The 21,645-nt window shown below is 43.6% G+C and overlaps 2 protein-coding genes across 25 annotated transcripts in view; one reads left to right on the forward strand and one right to left on the reverse strand.

The window, feature by feature from the left end:
* neb (nebulin) overlaps nucleotides 1-3,587 on the forward strand; it is a 56,496-nt gene extending 52,909 nt beyond the window's left edge. For all 24 annotated transcript variants that reach the window (XM_062401989.1, XM_062401990.1, XM_062401993.1 and 21 more), the window contains 6 exons: nucleotides 634-741; nucleotides 901-1,087; nucleotides 1,490-1,582; nucleotides 2,221-2,361; nucleotides 2,476-2,579; nucleotides 2,770-3,587. In XM_062401989.1, coding sequence (XP_062257973.1) covers nucleotides 634-741; nucleotides 901-1,087; nucleotides 1,490-1,582; nucleotides 2,221-2,361; nucleotides 2,476-2,579; nucleotides 2,770-2,943 — 807 coding nt within the window. In that variant the 3' untranslated portion in view covers nucleotides 2,944-3,587. The remainder of the gene's footprint in view (nucleotides 1-633; nucleotides 742-900; nucleotides 1,088-1,489; nucleotides 1,583-2,220; nucleotides 2,362-2,475; nucleotides 2,580-2,769) is intronic.
* Nucleotides 3,588-4,180: 593 nt separating this feature from the next.
* On the reverse strand, nucleotides 4,181-21,601 carry LOC133966912 (TBC1 domain family member 8). Its single transcript, XM_062402015.1, has 20 exons — nucleotides 21,227-21,601; nucleotides 17,156-17,266; nucleotides 16,617-16,735; nucleotides 16,309-16,537; nucleotides 15,238-15,478; nucleotides 13,813-14,020; nucleotides 11,947-12,144; nucleotides 11,723-11,872; nucleotides 11,436-11,586; nucleotides 9,997-10,211; nucleotides 9,197-9,314; nucleotides 7,312-7,597; nucleotides 7,069-7,207; nucleotides 6,747-6,845; nucleotides 6,586-6,654; nucleotides 6,196-6,466; nucleotides 6,053-6,118; nucleotides 5,869-5,955; nucleotides 5,348-5,460; nucleotides 4,181-4,980 (listed from the first exon to the last, which is right to left on the reverse strand). Exons 1-20 carry the CDS (start codon nucleotides 21,351-21,353, stop codon nucleotides 4,591-4,593), a joined length of 3,387 nt encoding a protein of 1,128 aa, XP_062257999.1. The 5' UTR covers nucleotides 21,354-21,601; the 3' UTR covers nucleotides 4,181-4,590.
* Between the last annotated feature and the right edge of the window lie 44 nt (nucleotides 21,602-21,645).

Genomic DNA, 21,645 nt, shown 5'->3' on the forward strand with positions numbered 1-21,645 from the left:
CTTGTTCTTCAGTCCAGCCATTCCTGGGACATGTCCAGGTAAGGCGCAGTCTCCCTGCGTCATTTACAACATATATTATACTCAACAAATATTCGACCCTCTATCACTAACGTCGGGTGTAAATCACCCTCACACGTGCCTATTGAAAAACCAGGGATGGGAGCAGGGAAACTAGCCTAACTTCTATCACGTCAGAGAGCAGATTGAAGCTACCCAAGGACCCACGCCACTCAGACAGCAGCAACACAATGACAATCCCAAGAACACACTCGCTCGGGTAAAAAACACCCGACGTTAGTGTTCTAGGGTTAAATGTCTTTAATAGCAAGCTGTGGTGTGTCTGTGCACATCATCACTTCTAACCTCTCCTGTTCAAACAACTCATCTTGTTCCCATGTCGTCCTCCCACTGAAGACTGGGGCTTAATCTTGTTTCAGTTACTACTCTCACCTCTTAATGAAAACATCCCTCCTAATTCATTTGTCTGACATCCCAGTAATGCCCCGGCAGCTCTGTGTATGTGTCCTTTTTACTGCCAAGCCCTTTGTGCTGTGGATGCCAATGGCTGCTTATGATGAACTCAGCTTTAAAACATTACACTCAACTCACTGTGTGTCCTTTGTCCTCCACCAGGTGCTGTACTCCGACAGCTTCCGAAAGCAGGTCCAGGGCAAGGCTGCCTTCGTTCTGGACACACCTGAGATGAGGCGCGTCAGGGAGACCCAGCGCAATATCTCTGGAGTAAGATTTCCTGGATGTTTGTCTGATGATTAGAAACAAGTCTCAAATATCGATATTTACTACTTAAAAAAAAGCCTCAGTGAGATTATTTGTATTTGTACAATGTGCTACACTGGTGCAAACAAGTTATAGAGTAAACATGTGATGTGTGTGGTTCAGGTGAGGTACCACGAGGACTTTGAGAAAAGCAAGGGCAGCTTCACTGCCACTACCTCCGACCCGGTGATGGAACGCGTAAAGAAGAACACTCAGGAGTTCAGCGACATCAACTACCGCGGCATCCAGAGGCGCGTGGTGGAGATGGAGAGGAGACGCGCCATCGAGCACGACCAGGAGACCATCACCGGTAACACAGTCCTCTCTTTCATCAGGTTCTAGTTCTAGTTTAGAAATACAGCCACGGGAAATTCCAAAACGCCTCATTGACAGGTTTCGACTCATAAAAAACGAAATATTGTCTAGGTGTTATATTTATAATTCACAGAGCTAATCATCGAATAACAGATGTGTTTTTCTTTCTTTGAAGTTTTTTCTCTTTACATATAAAAGAGCAGGGAGATAATACGTTTCTGACTGCACCTTGTTTTGAAATAGGAAGTCGCCTCTTGTGAAACTTGCAACTATTTTTATGAATTAGAAAAGTGCCTTTAAGGATGTATCTGTCGGGAGAAGCACAAACCAGGAAGTCTCTAGCACTGTCACAGAGTGAGACTGGTTCCTGATGCAGTAACTGACTCTTTGCCTTCAGATCTGCGTGTGTGGCGCACGAACCCCGGCTCTGTGTTTGACTACGACCCTGCTGAAGACAACATCCAGTCCAGGAGTCTGCACATGATGACAGGTGAGAGGAGAAACTCTCAACTAAGTAGAAATGATTTGGATATGGTTTCATTTTAATAAGTGATTTAGTTCATACTCATTCAATGTGCAAATGTGATGGTAAATTCTTTGAGGGATTAAAAGATGTTTTGTTTTTTGTGCAAAGCTACAATTCAACCTTCATGTAGAGAGCTGAGTATGAACCAGCCCATCATACTCTTACATAATATGTAAATAAATATGAATACATTGTTGAATTCATTATTAGTTTTTTATGACCTTTTCATGGTCCAGAATATTGGGAACATTTTGTGTAAGTGCTGATTGACTGAGCAGTTGAGTTGTTGCTGAAATCATTAGGAACGATTGTGTATGAATAATATATTTTCTGTAGCTGACCAACAATCTGACCATTATTTGTCAAAGTGTTGTGTGTACACACTGATGATGCTGATCTAGATGTTTAGTGCAGGGAGCTTTTGAAAATGCTTGCAGTCTCCCATGTTTACACGTGTTCCCAATCATAGCTGGAAGAACAGGGATAACCTCCATCTGAATAAAATGTCAAATTCAGCAGACGTGTAGCAGCTGGGACTAGAATACTGTAAATGCTGCATTGGATCATGTGACTGTACTGAGCGTCTGACCCTGTTCTGACAGTGCAAGCTCAGCGGCGCAGCAAGGAACACTCCCGCTCCACCAGCGCTCTGAGCGGCGTGGGCGACGAGAAGTCGGAGGTGTCCCAGGACGCCGACCACCACATGTCACTCTACAGCAACGGCTTCATGGCCTCCTCTATCGGTAACGAATCAATGCAAATAACAGTATACACAATGATATGTTTCTTTGCTTTGTCGTGAGTACTCAAAATCAAATACTGACGAGACTGTGATTGATCGGTTTCTCCTCCTGCAGGCTACCAGCAAGCCAAGACTGTGGAGCTGCAGCAGAGGTCCTCATCAGTGGCCACCCAGCAGACCACCGTGTCCTCCGTCCCCTCCCACCCCTCCACCACTGGAGTTAGTAGCACTTATTCACATTACACACACACAGACACACACACACACACACACAAGCATGTAGGGATATGAGAGTGACAGAATAGGATGGGAATATGGAATGTGTTAACAATTACAAATATATATATAAAATCACCAACCCATCCGTTAAACACTCTGACTCTCATCCAACTTCCTCTCTCCTCTGCAGAAAACCGTGCGTGCCATCTACGACTACGTTGCAGCCGACAGCGATGAGGTCTCCTTCAAGGACAGCGATGTCATAGTCAACGTGCAGTCCATTGACGAGGGCTGGATGTACGGCACCGTGCAGCGCACCGGCAAGACCGGCATGCTGCCCGCCAACTACGTGGAAGCAGTTTAAAGACGAAGAATTCAAGGAGACGCATCCACGGGGCAAACTGAGTGGTCACAACTGAGGCTTAGTGCAATTTGTAGCTTTTAGTGTTAGACCTGTACCTGAACTGTGTTGTAACTGGTGTTTGTAAGTCTGTTTTTATTCATATGCTGCTGCCCCCGTTGCCTGTGGACGTGACACAAACATTTAAATACTTCTGATTATACATACCATGCCTACTATGAATGTCAGACTATTTTAGATTGTTGACCTCCTCTAAGACACTTTCTTGGAAAAGCAAGAGACCCGAACATACGTCCCGGCCCTTTATTTTGTAAATTAAAAAAAAAGAAATAATAATATATTAAAAAACACTTTGTCCGAGTTTGTCCTCAAAAAGAAAAAACGATGGGCTCTAGTAGTTCTAGTTTTAATGGAAGTTCTCTGGAGAGAAAAATAAAATGATAAGACTAACGAAACAAACAAGGAGTCAGTTAACATCGACCTCCTCCATGATGAAACCACTCTTGAAGAGTTGCATAAGACGGGCCTCAGTCTTCCCTCCTCTACACTGGCGGCTGGTCAATAGTAGAACGTGTGTTGTTTTCCTCCGATGATTTAGGTCCTCTACCTCTATAATCTGTAGCGAATAAAGCACACAAGCTCCTGCAGCTCTCCGCCTCCGTTTCATTCTTACCTTAGTGCTATTTAATGTTAACTGTGGATATTTCAACGAATGAATTTGAAGAAAGTAGGGGGAAAAAATCCTGGATCCACACCAGAATTTAATGGCTTCTTTCTTGACTCCTGTGCAATTGTTCAACCAGGTTTCATGGAAATCCGTAGAGCATTTGTGTGTTCATGCTAAACAAACAAACAAAATAAATGGACGGGCAAAAATATAACTTCTGTGGCAGAGACAACGCTAACATGTCTCATGCAATGGGTTTTATTTAAAAGTAATTTACTCCAGTGTTTTTCTGATTCCGATTATTTTCTGAGAAAATGGGAATAAAAACATTTTATATTAAAAGCAGCGGACGTTATAAAGTCAGTAGTAAATAATACAGAACACTGTTTGTAATGATTATTATTACATCTCTTATAAGGCAGCCATTATAAAGGGTTTGAGTTGTATCATGTACTAATCATTTATCGATGAGGTGATTTTAACTTTAAACTCATTATGAACATTTATTACAGTAGATTACGTCGAATAACTTTGGTATTTTTTAGTATAAAATGAGAAAAAACTTAATGAAAACAGATTTGATGCTTTATTAGAAACTTTAATTAATGCGCTGACTGTTAATGACTCACCAGAGACGTTAAACAATGTGACATCAGTGTAGTTAATCAAATGATTGATTAATTAACTGATCAATGAAGCATTAGTAAATTATTCACATTTGAATATTAGTCACAGGTTATAAACACTTTAAGCGGTGCCTTTTAAATAAAAGAAGTGGCAGATTATATTTCTCGGTGTGCGTGGCACAACGAAAACTGTCTGTGGCTCAAAATATTTTGGATAAAAGTTGTACTTCAGTGTTTCACATAATAGAGTTATATTAGAAATGTCACTGAGTTCGAACCTGCTGCACATTCAGTCCAATGGTACTGAAGGAATGTGGCTTTTAATTTCAGCCTCGCAGTCCAGTGTTCACACGTCGGTCAGCTGCTCTGTCGCTCCAGCGTGAGCAAACCGGCCCGCTGCTGATACTGCTTCTCCTTGGCCTCGGAGATTTTCTCCGTGAGGTCCACCGGCTTCTCGAAGAAGTTCACCAGCGCCTGCTCGGTCAGCAGCGACGCCAGGATCTGAGCGAAACTGATCGTCCAGTCCTGATCAGCGCCTGCGTCTTCAGCAGTCTGGCTGGGCGGCGCTCCTTTCACCTCCTCCTGGCTTGTGACCTCGGACTCCGAGGAGCTGAGCCCGCGGTGGCTGGCCTCGCCGATCTGCAGCACGAGGCTGGTGACGGTGGCGATGGCCTGGAAGAGGTCGTTCTCCTCCGCTTCGCCGTGGAACATGCTGTAGAGGGTTTTACAGAACTGGATGAACTCCCGCTGTGGGGGAGGAGGTGAAGAGGGGGTTAGATCAATGTTTAATCTTTAAGTTTATTTTTAAATATGAATTGAAAATGTATTTTTCTCTTAAACAGTCCAACAGATTTGAATCTAACGATCTGAATGAAGCTTGAGATAAATTTAACAACTTTAACCAATTCATTTTTCGAGCAGGGATGCTGAGAAATGACCTGGTTACAACAAATGTGTCTGTGGTCTTAAAATTTGTTAAGATAAGACAGATATTTTCTTGTGATTTAAATCGTATAAATAAAGTTACCTTTGATAGGAAGGATATATTTTTATAGGGAGATTATGCACAAACTACTGAACCGGTTTTATTGAAACTAGTGGAAAGGTGTGTTACCTGGTTCATGAGCGGCAGAGGTTTCTCCACATCCTTCTCCTTCTCTTTGGCCAAATCCTGCAGCATCCGCTTCAGCTGCTCCTGATAATCTTCCTTCACTTCTCCTTCCCCTCCTGGAACAGGCACATTCTCCTCATGTCTCACATTTACATCACATGTAAGGATTTTTGCTGAGCTGATAAATCAAGCCCCAGCCCTCAGAACGCCACCTCCATGTGGACATAGGGGGGGCGTCAATATGACTTCAAATCAATATCACGATTAGTTCAAACTATTTACCTCAATAACGATAAATGAATGTGGCCTGCCCTGATCCTGAAGTGGCAAAAGTCAGTTAGAGGTTATGAATTTAAATTGCCCAGCCCTATGTGGACTTTCACATATAGGGCATTCATTCCGTCCCAAATCCCTCCTGCTTCACCTTGTCTCTGTCCCTGTCCCCTCTTATATGTCCTTGCCCCTAAATCCTTGGGACTATTGACAGGTGCAATAAAAGTGTAAGTTATCATATTTATACTGACCTGGGGGCTTATTAACAAAGAGGGGTCTGTTGGTGGAGAGCAGGGGACTCTTCGTCAGAGAGGGGTCATCCTCACTTTCTGTCAGAGCTGCAGACACAAACACAGACTGGAGTTAGTCCCCGCGTCAGCTCCGACTGCAGCGTCCACACAAAACGGTTTCCTTCATGCTGACGGCGTGATGGACCTGGTGGGATGTGGAGGCGATAGAGGAGCCGGACTTTCTCATTCAGCTCGTCGCAGTACAGAGTGTCTGAAACCGAGGAGACAGAGTCAGGTTCAAGCTTCCCGCTCTGAGGACGGCGGTGTTTCTGTCCGCTGTCATCTTACCCAGCCAGCCGGCAAACTCTCGAAACGTCACCAGGTTGTCTTGGTCCTGGTCCAGCAGCGTGAAGGCGCGGTTGGCCACCGTGTCCATGTGCTGGTTTGAGTCCCAGGGCCACGGCACCAACAGCCCGTACAGGCTCTTGAACTGGGGCCGGTCCAGCCGGTACTGCCGCTCCAGGTAGGAGCGACCGGAGTCCATGTGGCTCCACGCTGCCGCCTCCGCCGCCGCCGCAGAGCTGCTGTCGCCCCAGTACAGGCTGATGAAGTGCTCGGTCTGAGAAGAGGAAGCGTTAAGAAGGAAAGAAGAAACAAAGATGGAAGAAGCTTCCTAGACACGCCTGATATTTGAAAATATCAGGGTAATGATTGATTGATTGATTGATTGATTGATACCTTGAAGAGGTCGTAGACGTCGGCCAAGTTCTCTGCAGGGATGGAAACATCTGGAGTCACCAATCTTAACTGCGACAGAATGTAAAGATGGCAAAGATTAGGTTATGGAAACCTTTGACCTTGATGCGTCCTCAAACCCATTCGTTTCTCTGTTTGCTCACAGCGTTCTCTTTGGTGGTGTCTTCATGAGCCTGCAGCACCCGGATCCGGTGTCGACAGCGAAGCCTCTCGATCTGCCGCACTGTCAGGTCTCCGAATTTCTGACGAGACAAAAATGCAATGACAGAGAGGGATGTGAAACTGAAGGCCGCGGCTAACCTGTCCCCCTCCGTGAAATCTGAAGATTGTGACAGGGTTAAAGCGTCGGTTCAAGGAAATTCACCCAAAATAGCCAAACACAGAGAGTAACGATTCAGACCGTTTGAAAAAATGGGCTAAACCGGTACATTGAGGAACAACACCTGCTTCGTGTGTGTTTCTCACCTCGTACGACTCATTGATGAGGTCGGTGATGTTCGCGTGAGCAACGGGAACGTCACGGTCGCTGCGGCTGCTCTCGTCTGCAGCAGGCGGGGACGACGGAGGGGACGACTGCGCCTCACTTCCGACCTGCTCCAGGAAACTGCACAGGATTCACATTCTGACATTTCACACGCTTGAAACTTAGAATTTCTCAAAACACTGTGAATGCAGATCCCACTGGATGTGCAATCAAAACAAGTTTACCCCGTGAGAATCATGATTGCCTGTCCGTCGTCGGTGCAGGCGGAGAGCTGAGCGGCGTTGGCCTCCAGCACGGCCAAACCCAGCTGGAAGTTGGCTTTGATTCCGTGGAAGAAGAAGCAGTCGACCACGCAGACGGCGCTGAGGAAGGGCAGGACGCTGAGGAAGAGGGTGAGGAACCAGGAGAGGGAGACGGAGGAGAGGGAGGAGAGGTCCGGAACGTGCTCGGCCAGCTCGGGCAAACGCTCCCTGATCAGCTCCTCGAACACAGACTTGTCCACCTGAGCTCCTGCGGGGGGGGTAGGAATATTCATTCATTCATCATATTCATTCTCTGTCTGTGGAATTTCAATATCTTGTGTGTGCCGTCCTGTTTACACTGAACACTCTATTGTGTTCTCTATTCACATAGATGCTGTATCTTTATATTTTGCTGTATTCATTTCACATGTTTACATATTTATGACTTTTTACTGATGTTTCTTATTTGGATTATCCCCTCTGCTGCTGTGACATGACTAACCATAGAGCCGTCAAATTAAAATCTCCTCTCAATCTCAGATTTCTCTCCGCCTGGTTCTCATATGTTTCCGTCTGCATTTGTTCGTTTGTCAGCAAGAAACGACTGAATGGATAAACACCAAACTTGGAAGTCGGATGTATTACGAGTCAGGAAAGAACTTTTCTTATTTTGGTGTTGATCCGATTCACAGGGTTCATTCAAGAAATGTATCTCACTTGATTTAACATTGTGAGATTCCATTACATTACATTACATTTCATTTAGCTGACGCTTTTATCCAAAGCGACTTACAATAAGTGCATTCAAACCCGAGGGTACGTACCAAGGACGACAAGAATCAAGAAAGTACAATTTCTTCAAAATAAAGCAAAACTACAAAGTGCTATAAGTAAGCACGAGATAGGACGTTACATTTCTCAGGGGACGGATATTTGTGAGTCTGTGAATTTTGGTGCAGATAAAACATTTAAATCTCGCCAGCTTCACTGTGGTTTCAAAAGGAGGCGGTTGGCTGTTGGTGAAGGTTTTCACTTTACTGAGCCGTTCTAGTATCTCAGCGTGTTTCTATGCGGTCCATACACAAGAAGTCCTGCAAAAGTGATTCATAGCATTGACCAGCAGAGGGCAGTAAAAGCGTGACAATGAGTCTGCTAATTTGGATATGATGTGAGGTTGATATGAATTCATCAGTTTATCTTAATAATAAATACAGAGACAAAAACTATTTATCTCAATTAGAAATAGTGACTGTTTACCACAGATGTTTACATGTTGCACTGTACAACTACACTGTGTTCAAAACAATATTACAGGCAACTGACAACAAAAATCATCTTTCTTTTATATAAACACTTTTACCCGTATCCTTTCATTTTAAACCCAGCTACACACACATTGTTGTTAAGGACTCAAATGTTGTTTTTGTCCCTTTAAGGTTCAGAGGAGGGAAATTGTTGATGCTATAAAAAAAAGTGTCAAATCCCTGAGAAAATTCAGGGAACTCAATTACTGCTGTCCTAAAGATGAACAGATGTTCACGAACATCTGGACATTAGCAGGAACAGGAAATTGTTTCAAATGCACCTTGCCTGTCAAAGATATGCAGCTTCACAAACACAGGAAATAGGCTCCTATTTTGGATTCTAAAAAAACCCTTGTTAGTTGGCTGAGCTGAAACAAACAACCAGAATATATAAAGAGAAGAGGCTACGTCGACTTTAAAGAGCCGTGTAAAAGCATAAAACGTTTTCATTCATTTTTACGTGATGTGCTTTTAAAACAAAGAGCAGCTACTGCTCATTCAGATCCAAGTGTGTGTAGAAGAAGCTTTATAATCCCCTTATTATACTAATGTTGACCTCTCACCTATGACTCTGCGGTTGAAGTAGTCGGGCAGCATCCTCTCACAAACAGCCACCAGCAGCCAGAACGCTTCTTCCTCTTTGGCGTAAAGCAGCAGCACCGATGCTAGGATGTTCATAGACTGGACAGAAAGACATGAGAGAAGATTTTACACAAACACAAACACAAGCTCACACACACACACACACACACACAGACAAAACACAAACACACACAAACAGAGTCCATTAACTGATAAATCCATGCAGGTGAAAAATTATTCACAACCTTGAGACACAGTTTAATTACAACTAATAAATCACGATAAACTTGTTAAATACAAAAATTGTTAAATTTGCCAATAAATCAATTTCCTGTTTTCTTTCAATGATCAATAAAAAAGATAAATACGTTAACAATACATACGTTTCAAAATTAAAGTAATGTTACTTCTTTTTAATTTTTTTTTGCCTCTTCCATCTCCTAATTCCTACAATTTACAATTTTCATTTCATGACAGATTTATTTTAAAGACGTGAGTGAACATTTTAATCTACTGATTCTTAGCTTTCTTTGCTTTTGCTTCACTTGCTTCACAAAAATGCCAAAGCTCTTGATAACACTACTGATGAAATATTTATACACACACAATATTATTTCTACAGTATTTATTCATATCATTTAATCATAATAATCCTACTTGTGCAGCACCGATCTTGAAAATGTTAAAAAGAAGAAATTAAACCAGAGGCAGATAAAAAGAGAAAAACACAAAGAAACATGAGCAGAGAAACGGACCAATCATAGAACTAGGTTTTTCTCACCTGACAGTATCCGATCTTTGGGTTGCGATGAGCGTAGGCGGTGAGGACCCGTCTGAGGGCAGCGATGCCGGTGGGGTTCTGGAAGGCAGGGTGGTCCGGCAGCGAGCGGTGGAGGTCCCGCTCGATCTCCTCGGTGGCGAGGCTGCTCTGGCCCATGGACTTCTTCACCAGGCCGGTGTAGTAGCCCTGATGAGACTCCAGCTCCGAGGATGCATCTGCACAGAGACACAGAAACTGTTAATATACAGATGTTTTTTTTTGTCCTAGTCCGGAGAATTGAAATCTTTTTCCAGATTCTGTTTCGGTTCCTCCACAGTCAGCTCCTCTTCATCAGTTTCAGTTGGTGACGAGTGCAGCTCAGGGAAGTGTGACCAAGCAGAGGAACACAAAATAATCCTCTGCTTTTCTATACGTATATAATGTATATCAGTAAAAAGTAAATATTAGAAACACCTCCAAGTACAATACATTAAAGCACGTCTACAGTAACACAAACTACAGCTTCCGAAATCACAATGAAGATGAATCAACAACTGTTGAAACAAAAAGGAACTCTGTTATCTCTGTGGGTTTATTGCAGAACGGAAGTCGCACACATTCTTTTTAAAGAGGTGCCAGTTTTCACTTGTGGTAATTTCACCAACACCATCTTTACCATGTAACTTCTTAAATCTCTTCATGTCGAGCTGTCGTAAGGACTTTTCAATACACATATGAAGTCTGTATGTAGTGTATAGTCTATTTTTGTCCTTTGTGAATTTACCTATAGAGTGTAAATGGTAAATGGTTTGGTAAATGGATTTGTATTTATATAGCACCTTTCTAGTCTTGATGACCACTCAAAGCGCTTTACAGCTATTACATATGGAGAAGATCTGATATTTTGTTTGACAAACAATCTTAAACAATTCTACAAGATCTGGCAGCCATTCTTAGACCATCTTGCTCAATCTGATGGAGATTTAGAGCAGCTATGAGACTCAATAGGCCACTCACCTCTTTTTTTGATGTATTTTGTGTACTAGTGATGCATCAATACATTTCATTGTCTTGAGTTATTTCAATCGACTCTTGTCTTTCTTTCTCTGTTCCTTTCATTTTGGCATAATTTCTTACTTACTCTTAATATTTGTCTGTTTGTACTTAACCACCTGAAAAAAAAAAAGCGCTTTACAGTACAGTTTTACATTCAAACATTCATACAGTGCATCTATTCGCAGCACTTTGTTATTCTGTGGGGGGGGGGGCATTCAGGGTTCAGCATCTTGCCCAAGGACACTTCGGCATGCAGATGGGTCAGACTGGGGATCGAACTGCCGACCTTCAGGTTGCAGGACGACCACTCTACCCCTCATTCACAGCCGCCAATGTCAGGTTGATTTCATTGTTAGTTATGGTAACAGAAACTCTCTCTCTCTCTCTCTCTCTCTCTCTCTCACCAGAAAGCGTCATCCACAGCTCCCCTCGCAGGGACTCCGGTATCCCCATGGCAACAAGTCTCTGGGTCTTCTCCGTGCGGAACATGTGGACGCCGCGTCCAAACTCGGCGAAGTGGTCGTCCCACAGCCGCTCCTTCACCTGCTCCATGCTCTGACACACACACAGACTCGCAAGTTAACACAACGCCTCCTGTGCCACTGGTGGTGACAATCAGACCAACCTCCCGCCGCAGTGAGAAGAGGTGAGTTTATTTCCTCTAGGAGGTCGGAGGTCAGGCGGCTCTCACCTTGTTGCCGTTGGTCCCTGGTTGGTTCTGGTGGAAGGCCGTCATCAGGGCCTCGCTGTTGACCGTGTTACGCAAAACCTGCTCCTCGATCTCCTCCTCATCTGAATACCCAGTGTCGTAGTAGAAGGTGTAGTACGGGGTCGGCGAGCGCTGAGGGAGGAAAGGGTTGCCGATGTTTGTCTGTAGTAGCGACGACTGCGCTTGATCACGATGTGTTTACTCACCAAACTCCTCCTGCCGTCTTTCTTGCTGCGGAACATGGACTGTTTCCACTGCAGAGCTTGGAGCCGGGAGTTCAGGCTCTCCACCAGCTCGTCTCGGTCCTGCAGCTCGATCAGCTGGAAGGCCTTCTTCGTCCGGAGGCTCACGATGACGGGGTTGGGAAGCAAAGTGGTGCTCTCGGCTTTTTCTATCGACAGCACCTGATGAGAAAATGGAGGGAACGGGGCTTCAGACCAAAGACTCAATATCTCAATATCAATGTGGTGATAATAATATTTTAACTAGAATTAAGTTAACCCATGGTAGATATATTCTGTATTTTAGGATAGCATGAAGGAAACTGATTAGTTTAGACAGCGCAATAAATATGTAAAATACTATTCTGATAATCTGAATAAAAAAAAAAACTGTACAGGAAATGTGGGTGAACACAGGAGACACTAGAGGTTACAGAGCGTCTGGAGGAGCAGAAGGAGAATTATTCCTTATTCAGAGTAACACACTGGGTCCAGAGGAAGTGATTACTTTTCTAAAGACAAAGCTTCGACATAAAACTGAGGAAGTAGAGGATTAAGCTGCAGCCGAGGACGGAGGAGAGCGTGCACCACTCCGTTCTTTGTTCGTGAACAGACGGAGCAGCTGTTGAACTGAAAGAACTAAACCAAGATCAAACAGACCAAAGACAATGATAGAGCAAAGTGAATTTTAGACTTTTAGAATTGACACCTTCAAATACATATGAACATTCAAATAATTCAGCAAATGTCAATGGAGCTTTGAACTGAGATTATATCAAACACTAGATGGAATTGAATTATTACCTCCACCAGGGAATGTTTATCTATAGTTTACCCCCCCCTGTTCATTAACTAATACATTTTGGTTTGGATCGAGACAAAGGAAGTGGAAGGTTTGGTTTAAATCAGATAAGCAGAACTTTACCAATTTAACTGTCTGAACCAAACAGTTCATTCATTCTATCCTAAAGTACATCAGATAAAAATTAATGGATCTTGACGATAAAAATAAGGCACATTTAGGGAATTGATATCTGGGAGTGTTCAGCTTGATTGAATTCAAAGAGAAATGAGTTCTACTGAGTGACAGGATGTTTCCTCACTGCCTGACATGTCTCCAACACTTTCATTTTTTAGTCACTAAACTAGAGTTGCATTAAACAACTTAAACAGTCAGAGAGCAGATTTCATATCTGATGATTAATTCATGTGGAATACACAGCATCTATTTATTTAGTTATTCAACTCCTGACTGAATTCTTAGAAAAGAAAAAAGAAAACACACAGACTGCACCTTAGACTCTTCCAGTGTAATGTGCAGGTGTGTGAACATTCTCCACCACATGTACCCAGTGTGTGTGTTACTGTTTAACCTGCAGCAGGCTGAATCAACACACTGTTAAACATGGTAGGAGCATTAACACAACTCCCTGAAGAAAGTCTCAGATAACAGGTCTGTGATCAAGGTTAGAGGAAGGTGTCAAGTTTCTGCTGAAACAAGCAAACTACCTAAAGTAACAGAAACCATCTTTGTGAAAAATGTATTTAACTTAATCTTAATCCAGTCATACCAGGCTATTTTTTGAAATTGAACCAAAAGAAAACAGAGTAAACTTTCATTGCACCACCAGCTTTTCCGTTCCTGGAACACAAATGCCTCATTAGACGTAGTAAATCATTTTTAACAATGTGCAGGTTTGACTCATTTTGAAGGCCTGAAAAAGACGACAACTATATATGTGCACATTGCAATGATGGACCACTGATGCTTTGTATCTATTGGAGACATTTTTATTGCAGCTTCCCAGAAACCTTCCACTTCCTTTAAACGCTGTGCTCCGGGTACTGTACCTCGGCGAGGGGGATGAGCAGGATGCAGTTGCCTTCCTCTCGGCTGGAGAAACACAGATAATTGTCGGCAGTGTAGAGGGTCCCACTCGTGTGGCAGCGGGAGTGTGGCGTCCAGACCGAGCAGGACGCCACCTCGTGGAGCCTCTCCCCGCGGGGGAGCCGGAACAGAGCCAGGACGTACTCCCTCAACGCCTGTTCCTCCAGGATCCTGAGGGGGAGGAGATGAGGGGGAAACGTTGTTACTATCATTACTCTTTTATTAGATGGCAGATCACAGTTCATTGTTTTTACTTGTTTATTATAATTTTTTAATCATTGCATTATGTCTTTGTTTAAATGTCACCTGCCTTAATGGGGCATGTTTTCCTTGTAACTTTATCAGTGTTTGGGCTGCGAGTGGTTATATGCTGTGATGATCTTTTATGTCTGACAGGGAGGTTTTTTGAGTTTTTGGATTTCTAAAATAAAATAAACTATTGTTACTGTTATACTATTATTATTATAAATGTCCGTGGATGATGATCTTATACAGTACAAAGCTGGCAAGTGTCAGACATCATTTTTTTTAATTGAACAACAAACACAATTCAATGGTTCATTGGACAAAATCATGTGACTTTTAGCAGGAGGGCAAAGAGCTTGGTCGGACTTTATGCTCCCAATAAAATCTCATTTTGAAGCTTTAAGTGTCCAAGCAAACACTGATCTTTAGCTCTTTATATTTCTCTATATATGTTTTAGACGTTTTTATGAATAATTTATCGTTTGAACACATGGTTCCTCCATCCTGAATGTAGGCCATTAAACAAACAGACTCAGAGCTGCAGTGAGGAATCTCATTGTTTTCCATGGATGTTTGGTCAGTTTTGTGGAAACAACATATCTATTTCTGGGTTATGCTCCTGTCCCAGGAAACGAGCTGAGCTCTTCAGTATTACTGTCGCCCAGTCTGAAAGGCACATTGTGCACATATGGGTGGATCGCTGGGGGCAGATTTGGAGCATGGGGGTTTGTGACTCCGGGCTCCAGTCATGTGACACAGATCGACTCCTTGACTTGAAGCCAAATCCGGTAGAGCCCAGGGGAGATCAGTTCAGTTTTGTTTTCTCTAATCCATGACCCAAATCCCACATTTTTCTTTTCTATACAACACCACTATAACATGGACTCTACATAGGCTTACAGAAAACAAGCAAAGTGCAGAATAATCATTCTTTGGAAACCCCCCGTCACGCCCCCCTGTCTTTCTAGTATCAGAATGGAGGGAGCTGCATCCGCCCATTTCTGTAACTAACACCAAGGAGCCGGGGTTTGACCTTCTCCCTTTAGCTTTCTGTTTTCACATTCTTTCATCATGAATCTACACAGGTATTTCGTGAGGCTGAAATGAACACCTTTATCTATCTGACAGATACTAGCACCGACCTCTTGGTGATGCGCGCCGGTTGCTGCAGAACTCGGTCCAGCTCGAGACCCTCGCTGTCCAGCAGCCGCCTGAGGGCAATGTCAGCCAGCTGACCTACGACCCCGAACGCCTCATCCAGGTTCAGGAACATGGAGAACTCCCTCTGCCGCTGCCGGGTGCGGACCAGGATGGCCTCCGTCATCAGACCGGTGGAGACCCGCTCCAGACGCGTCACCTCTGCCCAAGGAATGACAAATTTGACTGGGGAAGAAAGAGAATATAATATTTCAGTTTCTTAAGATTAACAGCTGCAGATCACAGAGACTATAATAGACCTGTGAAACACGTTGTGGTCACAAGTTGTCAAAGCAGATTTAAAGAAAAGCTGCAGTGAAAAGGTTTTGTTCAGTGGTGAAAACCAAAGCGCGAGTTTCCATTTAGTCACGTTTTGAAGCATTTGTCCCTGTAAAAGTTCTCTTTGTTCATATCTTATCTACTTCCATCAAAGGGCTGGAGGCACAATAGAAGTGTTTGTACAGGTTTGTGTGATCTACACTGAGAACCGGCTCACTAGCTTTTATTTGGCCGCATGAATGAAAACATCAGAGGGGATTTGTTTTTCCTGAACCATGACTACACCCCCATCAGGCCAACCTGACCCTTACCCTTACGTTTTACTGTAATAAAACCATTTTATAATGCTGACAAATGATTAGCTAATCTTAACTAATTATAAAAACTAATAAGACAGACATATTTAATAAGGAGGAATAAATATATATTTCAATCTGTATATGTTTTCGGATTTTTCTAAAGTTTTAGAAGATGCAGATGTTTGCAAACTATGAATGACGTCATTTTGTGACTTCCTCGTGACGTTAATTATGACATCATATGATGGAGAATCATTTTCTGATCAATATCTATATAACTCGAACCCTCTTATTTATAGAGATATACTATATTTCTGTAATATATACTATAGCTGTTCCCACACAAGCTGGGTGAAAAGTTATCCATACATTTGTTGAGTTATTTTGTGCACACACACACACACACACACACAAATCAAAGTGGTCACTTCGGCGTACCTTCCTTCCCCAGCAGGAAGGAGTAGAAGGCCATGTGGTTGATACTGAGGTAGAGGAAGCCCTGCCGAGGCACCCGGCCCTTCCAGCAGCAGCAGGAGTAGTACGTCACCAGCTTCTCCGAAGATGGAAGGCCAAAGTGCAACTCGAACTTCTGCAGAGCCTCCCTGAACTTCTCCGGCTCCTCCTCCTGAGCAGCCTGGCGGCCCCGAACCTCCTCAGCTATGAGGCCCTAGAGAGAAAAAAATCTTGGTTAACATCATCATCTATAAATCTGCGATCGTTCTGTGCAGCAGTGGCAGGTTTCACACCTTCACTTTTCCTCTGACGAAGCTGGCGACATCTTCCTTGTTCTCAAACACAGACAGAGAGTGCAGCAGGTTGCGGAGCAGCCAGTCCCAGTGCTTGTTCACCTCCTCTCTGGCAGCTCCTGACAGACGAGAAGGGATTTAACGCACATCTGATCACACATGCAGGAGGTTAGATAGAGGGTAGAGAGACTCAGATGTCATCAGAGGTAAATCCAGATCGCAGATCGCACGACTGATTCATCAACTGATTGACAAAAATCTGTCTTTCGAAACCTGCGTTTATGTCTGTTGATATGAACACTCGTTTATTTTATTTATAGTTATGTTTAATAGAGTTTATGGTTGAACTGTTAAGGATCAAGCTTCCGAAAAAAACAATCATCATAAGGGTTTGTTAACGACATTTTAGAAATCGCTGATGTTTTACTCCTTTACATCAGTCGGGCTCTAAAAGCAACATGGAAAAGTTCATAAGAAGAGTAAAGACAGACAGCAGGAAGGTGGCGTCTTGGAGAAAGAGACTCAATGCCTCAGCTCACCGCTCGCGATGACCCAGCTGACCTGGGAGCATGGGACCTGGAGGAGGATGCGGAAGGGCGTGACCCTGGCATTGGAGTCCAACACTGTGTCCAGCGCTCCCACCAGGAGACCTGCAGAGACAAGGACACACAGAACCACAATCAGACCAGAGCTGAAATAATGCCAGAGACAGACCTTAGGCAACAGGGATAATTCTATCCACTGGGACCAACAGTTGCAACCATGCTGGTGTATGAATGTCATTTTTTTGTCTCTCTCTTTTAAGTTCTTCATCTGGTTGTTTTGAAATTACTTCAAATTTCAATTCATCCATTCTTCCATCCATTTTCTGTAGTGCATTTCCTCTGAGGGACGAGGGGGGTGCTGGAGCAAATCCCAGCTGACACTGGGCGAGAGGCGGGGTCCACCCTGGACGTGGAACCAGCGTATCACAGGTTATTCATACAGAGACCACCAACCACTGACACCTATATGGTGAATTTAGAGACTCTATTAATCCGACCCAAATCTGCATATCTTTGGACCGTAGGAGGAAGCTGGAGAAAACCACACTAACACACATTTTACCTGGATTGTTATAGCCGCATACTAGAGTCATGAACATTAAATTAAGAAACTATGGATTGATAATATACCTTAAGTCAGTGACACCGTGGTCAGCTGGCATGTTGCTGCAATGTGTCACCGCGATGGAAACTTTTCGATCTACATACATGTATTTGCATGTATTCACTAAACAGAGCCACTGCAGAGGAGAGGGAACAAGCCTCATTACAGATTAATTGAGTCTAATATAAAAACAGGAGGACGTCAGCTTAATGTTTAATGTTAAAATTCAGCAGGAAACACGTTTAGAGGAAACTCACTGGGGATTCCTACAGAAACAATCAAGTCCACAGATGTTTAGAAGAATCAAATTAACCCCAAAGAACCAATAATGCTGAAGGAATTCAGGCATTTCAATCATAAAGCAAATAGAAACCTCTCTGAACAGACTGAAGCTCTGTCTCAAAAGGCTGCCGCTGTCACGTTTTTGTCTTCCCTAAACCACGGCTAATACAAATCATGCTTTTCAAATAACGAAAATCTCGTTGATGGTTTAATTCCTTATTTCCTGCGTGAAGTCGTGGCAGAGGTAATGAAACCTATTAAAAAGGGACATGTTATGGACATTTTACCACAGTTGAGGTTCCTCGGGGTCTTAATGAAATGTCTGTAACATATTTTGGTCAAAATACCACAAGGATCATTTAAAACAGCACCCTTTTTACCCTGTCTAAAACAGCCCTCCTCAGATTGACCTGTTTTGAGTGCCCCCCCTAGAAGCACTACAAAAGTGGAATTTTCATAATATGTCCCCTTTAAAATGTTTGACTACCATCAAAGCTGTGTTTCTATAAAGTGAAAGCAATGGATATAACGGATGATGGTGGTTTTAATCGTGATAAGATATGAAGCTGTGATGCAGCCACGCTAAATCTCCTCAGGAAGTCCCCCATAGGACGGAGTGAACGTTCTAGATGGCGTGTAGTTCTTTGTCTACTGTTCTACTATTCTGGGGGTTTATGATTAAACTGTAACATATCAAACCTCAGCTACATTTCTTTTTCGTTCAGAATAAAACTTTATTTCTTTGATATTTTACAAATCGGTATTCAAGCCTGGAGAAAAAAAACTTGAAGCTGAGCCAAATGCTTTGTTTGACACTCTGCGTCACTTTGAACTTTTAGAGCATTGTGATTTTCTGAGGCAGCATTATTATCAGGCAGATCAACCCAACATACCACATCTCAGTGCAACCCTGTGAGGGCATGAGGGCAGGGTGTCTTGGTTCAGCAGGGAGTTCTCTGGCCTGGTGCACAACAATAAATATACACACCTACCTTACAGTCACTTCTTTCTCATACTTGAGAAAGGCTATAATACAGTGACCCCTCCTCAAGCTGCCAAAGCAGCAACTAACCCTGAATCAGAATGTGATTCAATGGAGACTTTTATAGTTTTTTGTGAGAGTCAACTTAAGGAAAGTTTGCTTCTTGTTCACTTAATACCATTACAATGTTTAAAGGCAAAAAACATGGAGTGTGAACCTTATATAAAAAGAAGGGGAGTCTGAGAAGGTGGATAGAGAAGTCAAGATAAAGCCGCAGCTCTGGTTCTCAGCAAAATGTAAAGCACATCTTAAAGAGTCGTAGTGGACCTGCCTGAAGCTGCGACCCGGCCGCCTGGCAACACAAAACCATCCGTCTGTCACCACAAGGCCCAGGAGGGGTTTCCACTTTAAACCCTCCAGACATGAAGGAAAGGGAGAAGAGAGTCAATGTGAATTGTCCCCGCTCTCTGCTGACGGTCACATTGAGGGGGAAAGCTGCTGCGGAGATACAAAGGCTGCACATCAACCTTTAAGAGGCTCTTAGAACAAGACTATAATGTCTGTTTGCTCTTGAATGCACCGTAGTGTTTTTCTTGTCTTGCGTTTTGTTGGGAGAATTAAATCAAGGCGAACTAGTCAAATACAGAAAATCTTCGGCTTCGTTTGGAGAAACATAAACTTTGAAATAAAATCACAGAGACTGGATGAAGGAGCTGATCAGCTGCAGATGGTTAGCTGCCCAGCCCCTCTGCAAAATCCAGTTCAGAGTATGTCATCAGTGGAAAGTTTGTTTTCGCAGCTTTGAATTTCAGTTTTAAGTTTCATCTTAACTGCTGGAAACATTCTGTAAGAAGTGATCTATGCTGTTTCCTCCAGCTGGTGTGGCAGGAGTGCCAAAGTGAAACTCGTTTGATTGGTTAATTTCAAACGAGGGGACAACAGGACTTGACCCTTCACCCTCTCGCTATGGGAACAACGGGAACAAACATACACAAAGAGCAAACACTGGCCAGGAAGTTCCTACTATTCTGTTTTTATGAGAAGAGAACTGGCCCAGTTTCCCCACAGGACTGAAGTAAGAGCACGAGGACGGCACAGTGCGAGTTGTCCGCCTGTTTTATTGATATGAAATGTTCCTCATCACTTTAATCTGCAGGACTACCAGTGTGTGTCCTGAACCACAGAGAGGAAGCCAGACAGAGGAAACAGCCAACAGGCCGAGGAGAAGCTGCAGCAGAAGCAGAACAGCTGTGACGAGCACGTGGACAGAATTTGTTTAATCAGACAGGAATAGAACTTGCTCTGCCGGGGCGAAAACATTTAAATCGTAAATGTTCAACATTAAACAATACACAGTCCCACAGAAAGTCAGAATTTCTCCCACAACGAAAAACATAGGAGATATTAAAGCCTTTTTTCAAAAGTAGACATTGAGTCTGATCAAGTGTTCCGTCTGAGATATGGAACCATTAACGATAAACCGAAGAAACCAAATGGAATCCAGCCATTATTCCATTCTTCTATACTTTTTTCCTCTTGTAGCATGTAAACATCTAACAGTAGAAAAAGAGAAAGACCTGCTGCTTTAGAAAAGGTAAGTGCAGTAAATTAGGTCACAGTAAAGTAAACAGTAAAGTTAACTCTATGTCTTCTGCTGTTGTTTCAGTCTGGTGCGTCTTATATTTCTAATCTGGTCTAGTTCTATTCTCGTAAATTGTGGTTGCACCAGAAACTGTCCCTAACACTACTTCTCGGTTTTGAGACTTCACGTGTAACGCTTCACTTTATGGGAACCAAGGTTTTTTGTTATGACACAATAGATTTTTGCATATTTGCTTGTGTTTCCAGTGTTGACACACCATATTAGCCTCTGGAGGCTGAGAACTGGCTCCGGCCCCGGGGGTAAAGGTCAAGTTAACCTGCCAAATTGTGACAAGGTTGGTCTCAGTTGCTGTAGTAACACACACACACACACTGAGACAAAGCATGTGTGTGGCACAGGGACATCCACCCCCCATACCTCCACCCCCAACACTCCCAACACTCCGCCTGTTGTTTGTTCTTGTTGTTACCTGTTGTGTTACCTGACCACTGGCTCTCACTGGAGTCTTGTTATTGTTAACCTATGGTTATGCTTGTGGCCCTGCATGTTTGTTGTTGTTTACCTGTGGTCCTGCCTGTGTTTGTTGATGTTTACCTGTGATCCTGCCAGTCGACTCCCCGTGGCCTCTCCTTCTCTGCAGGAGGAAGAAGTCATTGTTCCTCTCCGTCACCCACAGCTTCAGAGCGTTTTTCAGCAGAACTTCCTCCGGGTTCAGCCACATGTCTTCTCGCAGGGAGGGACCGGACGGACCGGAGGGAGCCTGCAGCTCCGCGGTCTCGGGTCTGCTCAGCGGCGGTGAACAAAGTTTCCCGGCGCCGGTCCTCCTCCGGTGGGGAGCGGCACTGAACGATTCTACAGCGGCGGGGTTTCGGCTTTTTCCATGATTCCCCTGCGGCTATCGAACAGCTGCAGGTTTCACACTTCCTCTGGTCCACACACCCGATTTACAGCTGTACACACACTACACAGATCCTCTACAGGGTCAGATGCCTCACTCTGTCAGTGCAACGGGT

This window comes from Platichthys flesus, chromosome 13, assembly GCF_949316205.1.
Source record: "Platichthys flesus chromosome 13, fPlaFle2.1, whole genome shotgun sequence".
NCBI classification, from domain to species: domain Eukaryota; kingdom Metazoa; phylum Chordata; class Actinopteri; order Pleuronectiformes; family Pleuronectidae; genus Platichthys; species Platichthys flesus.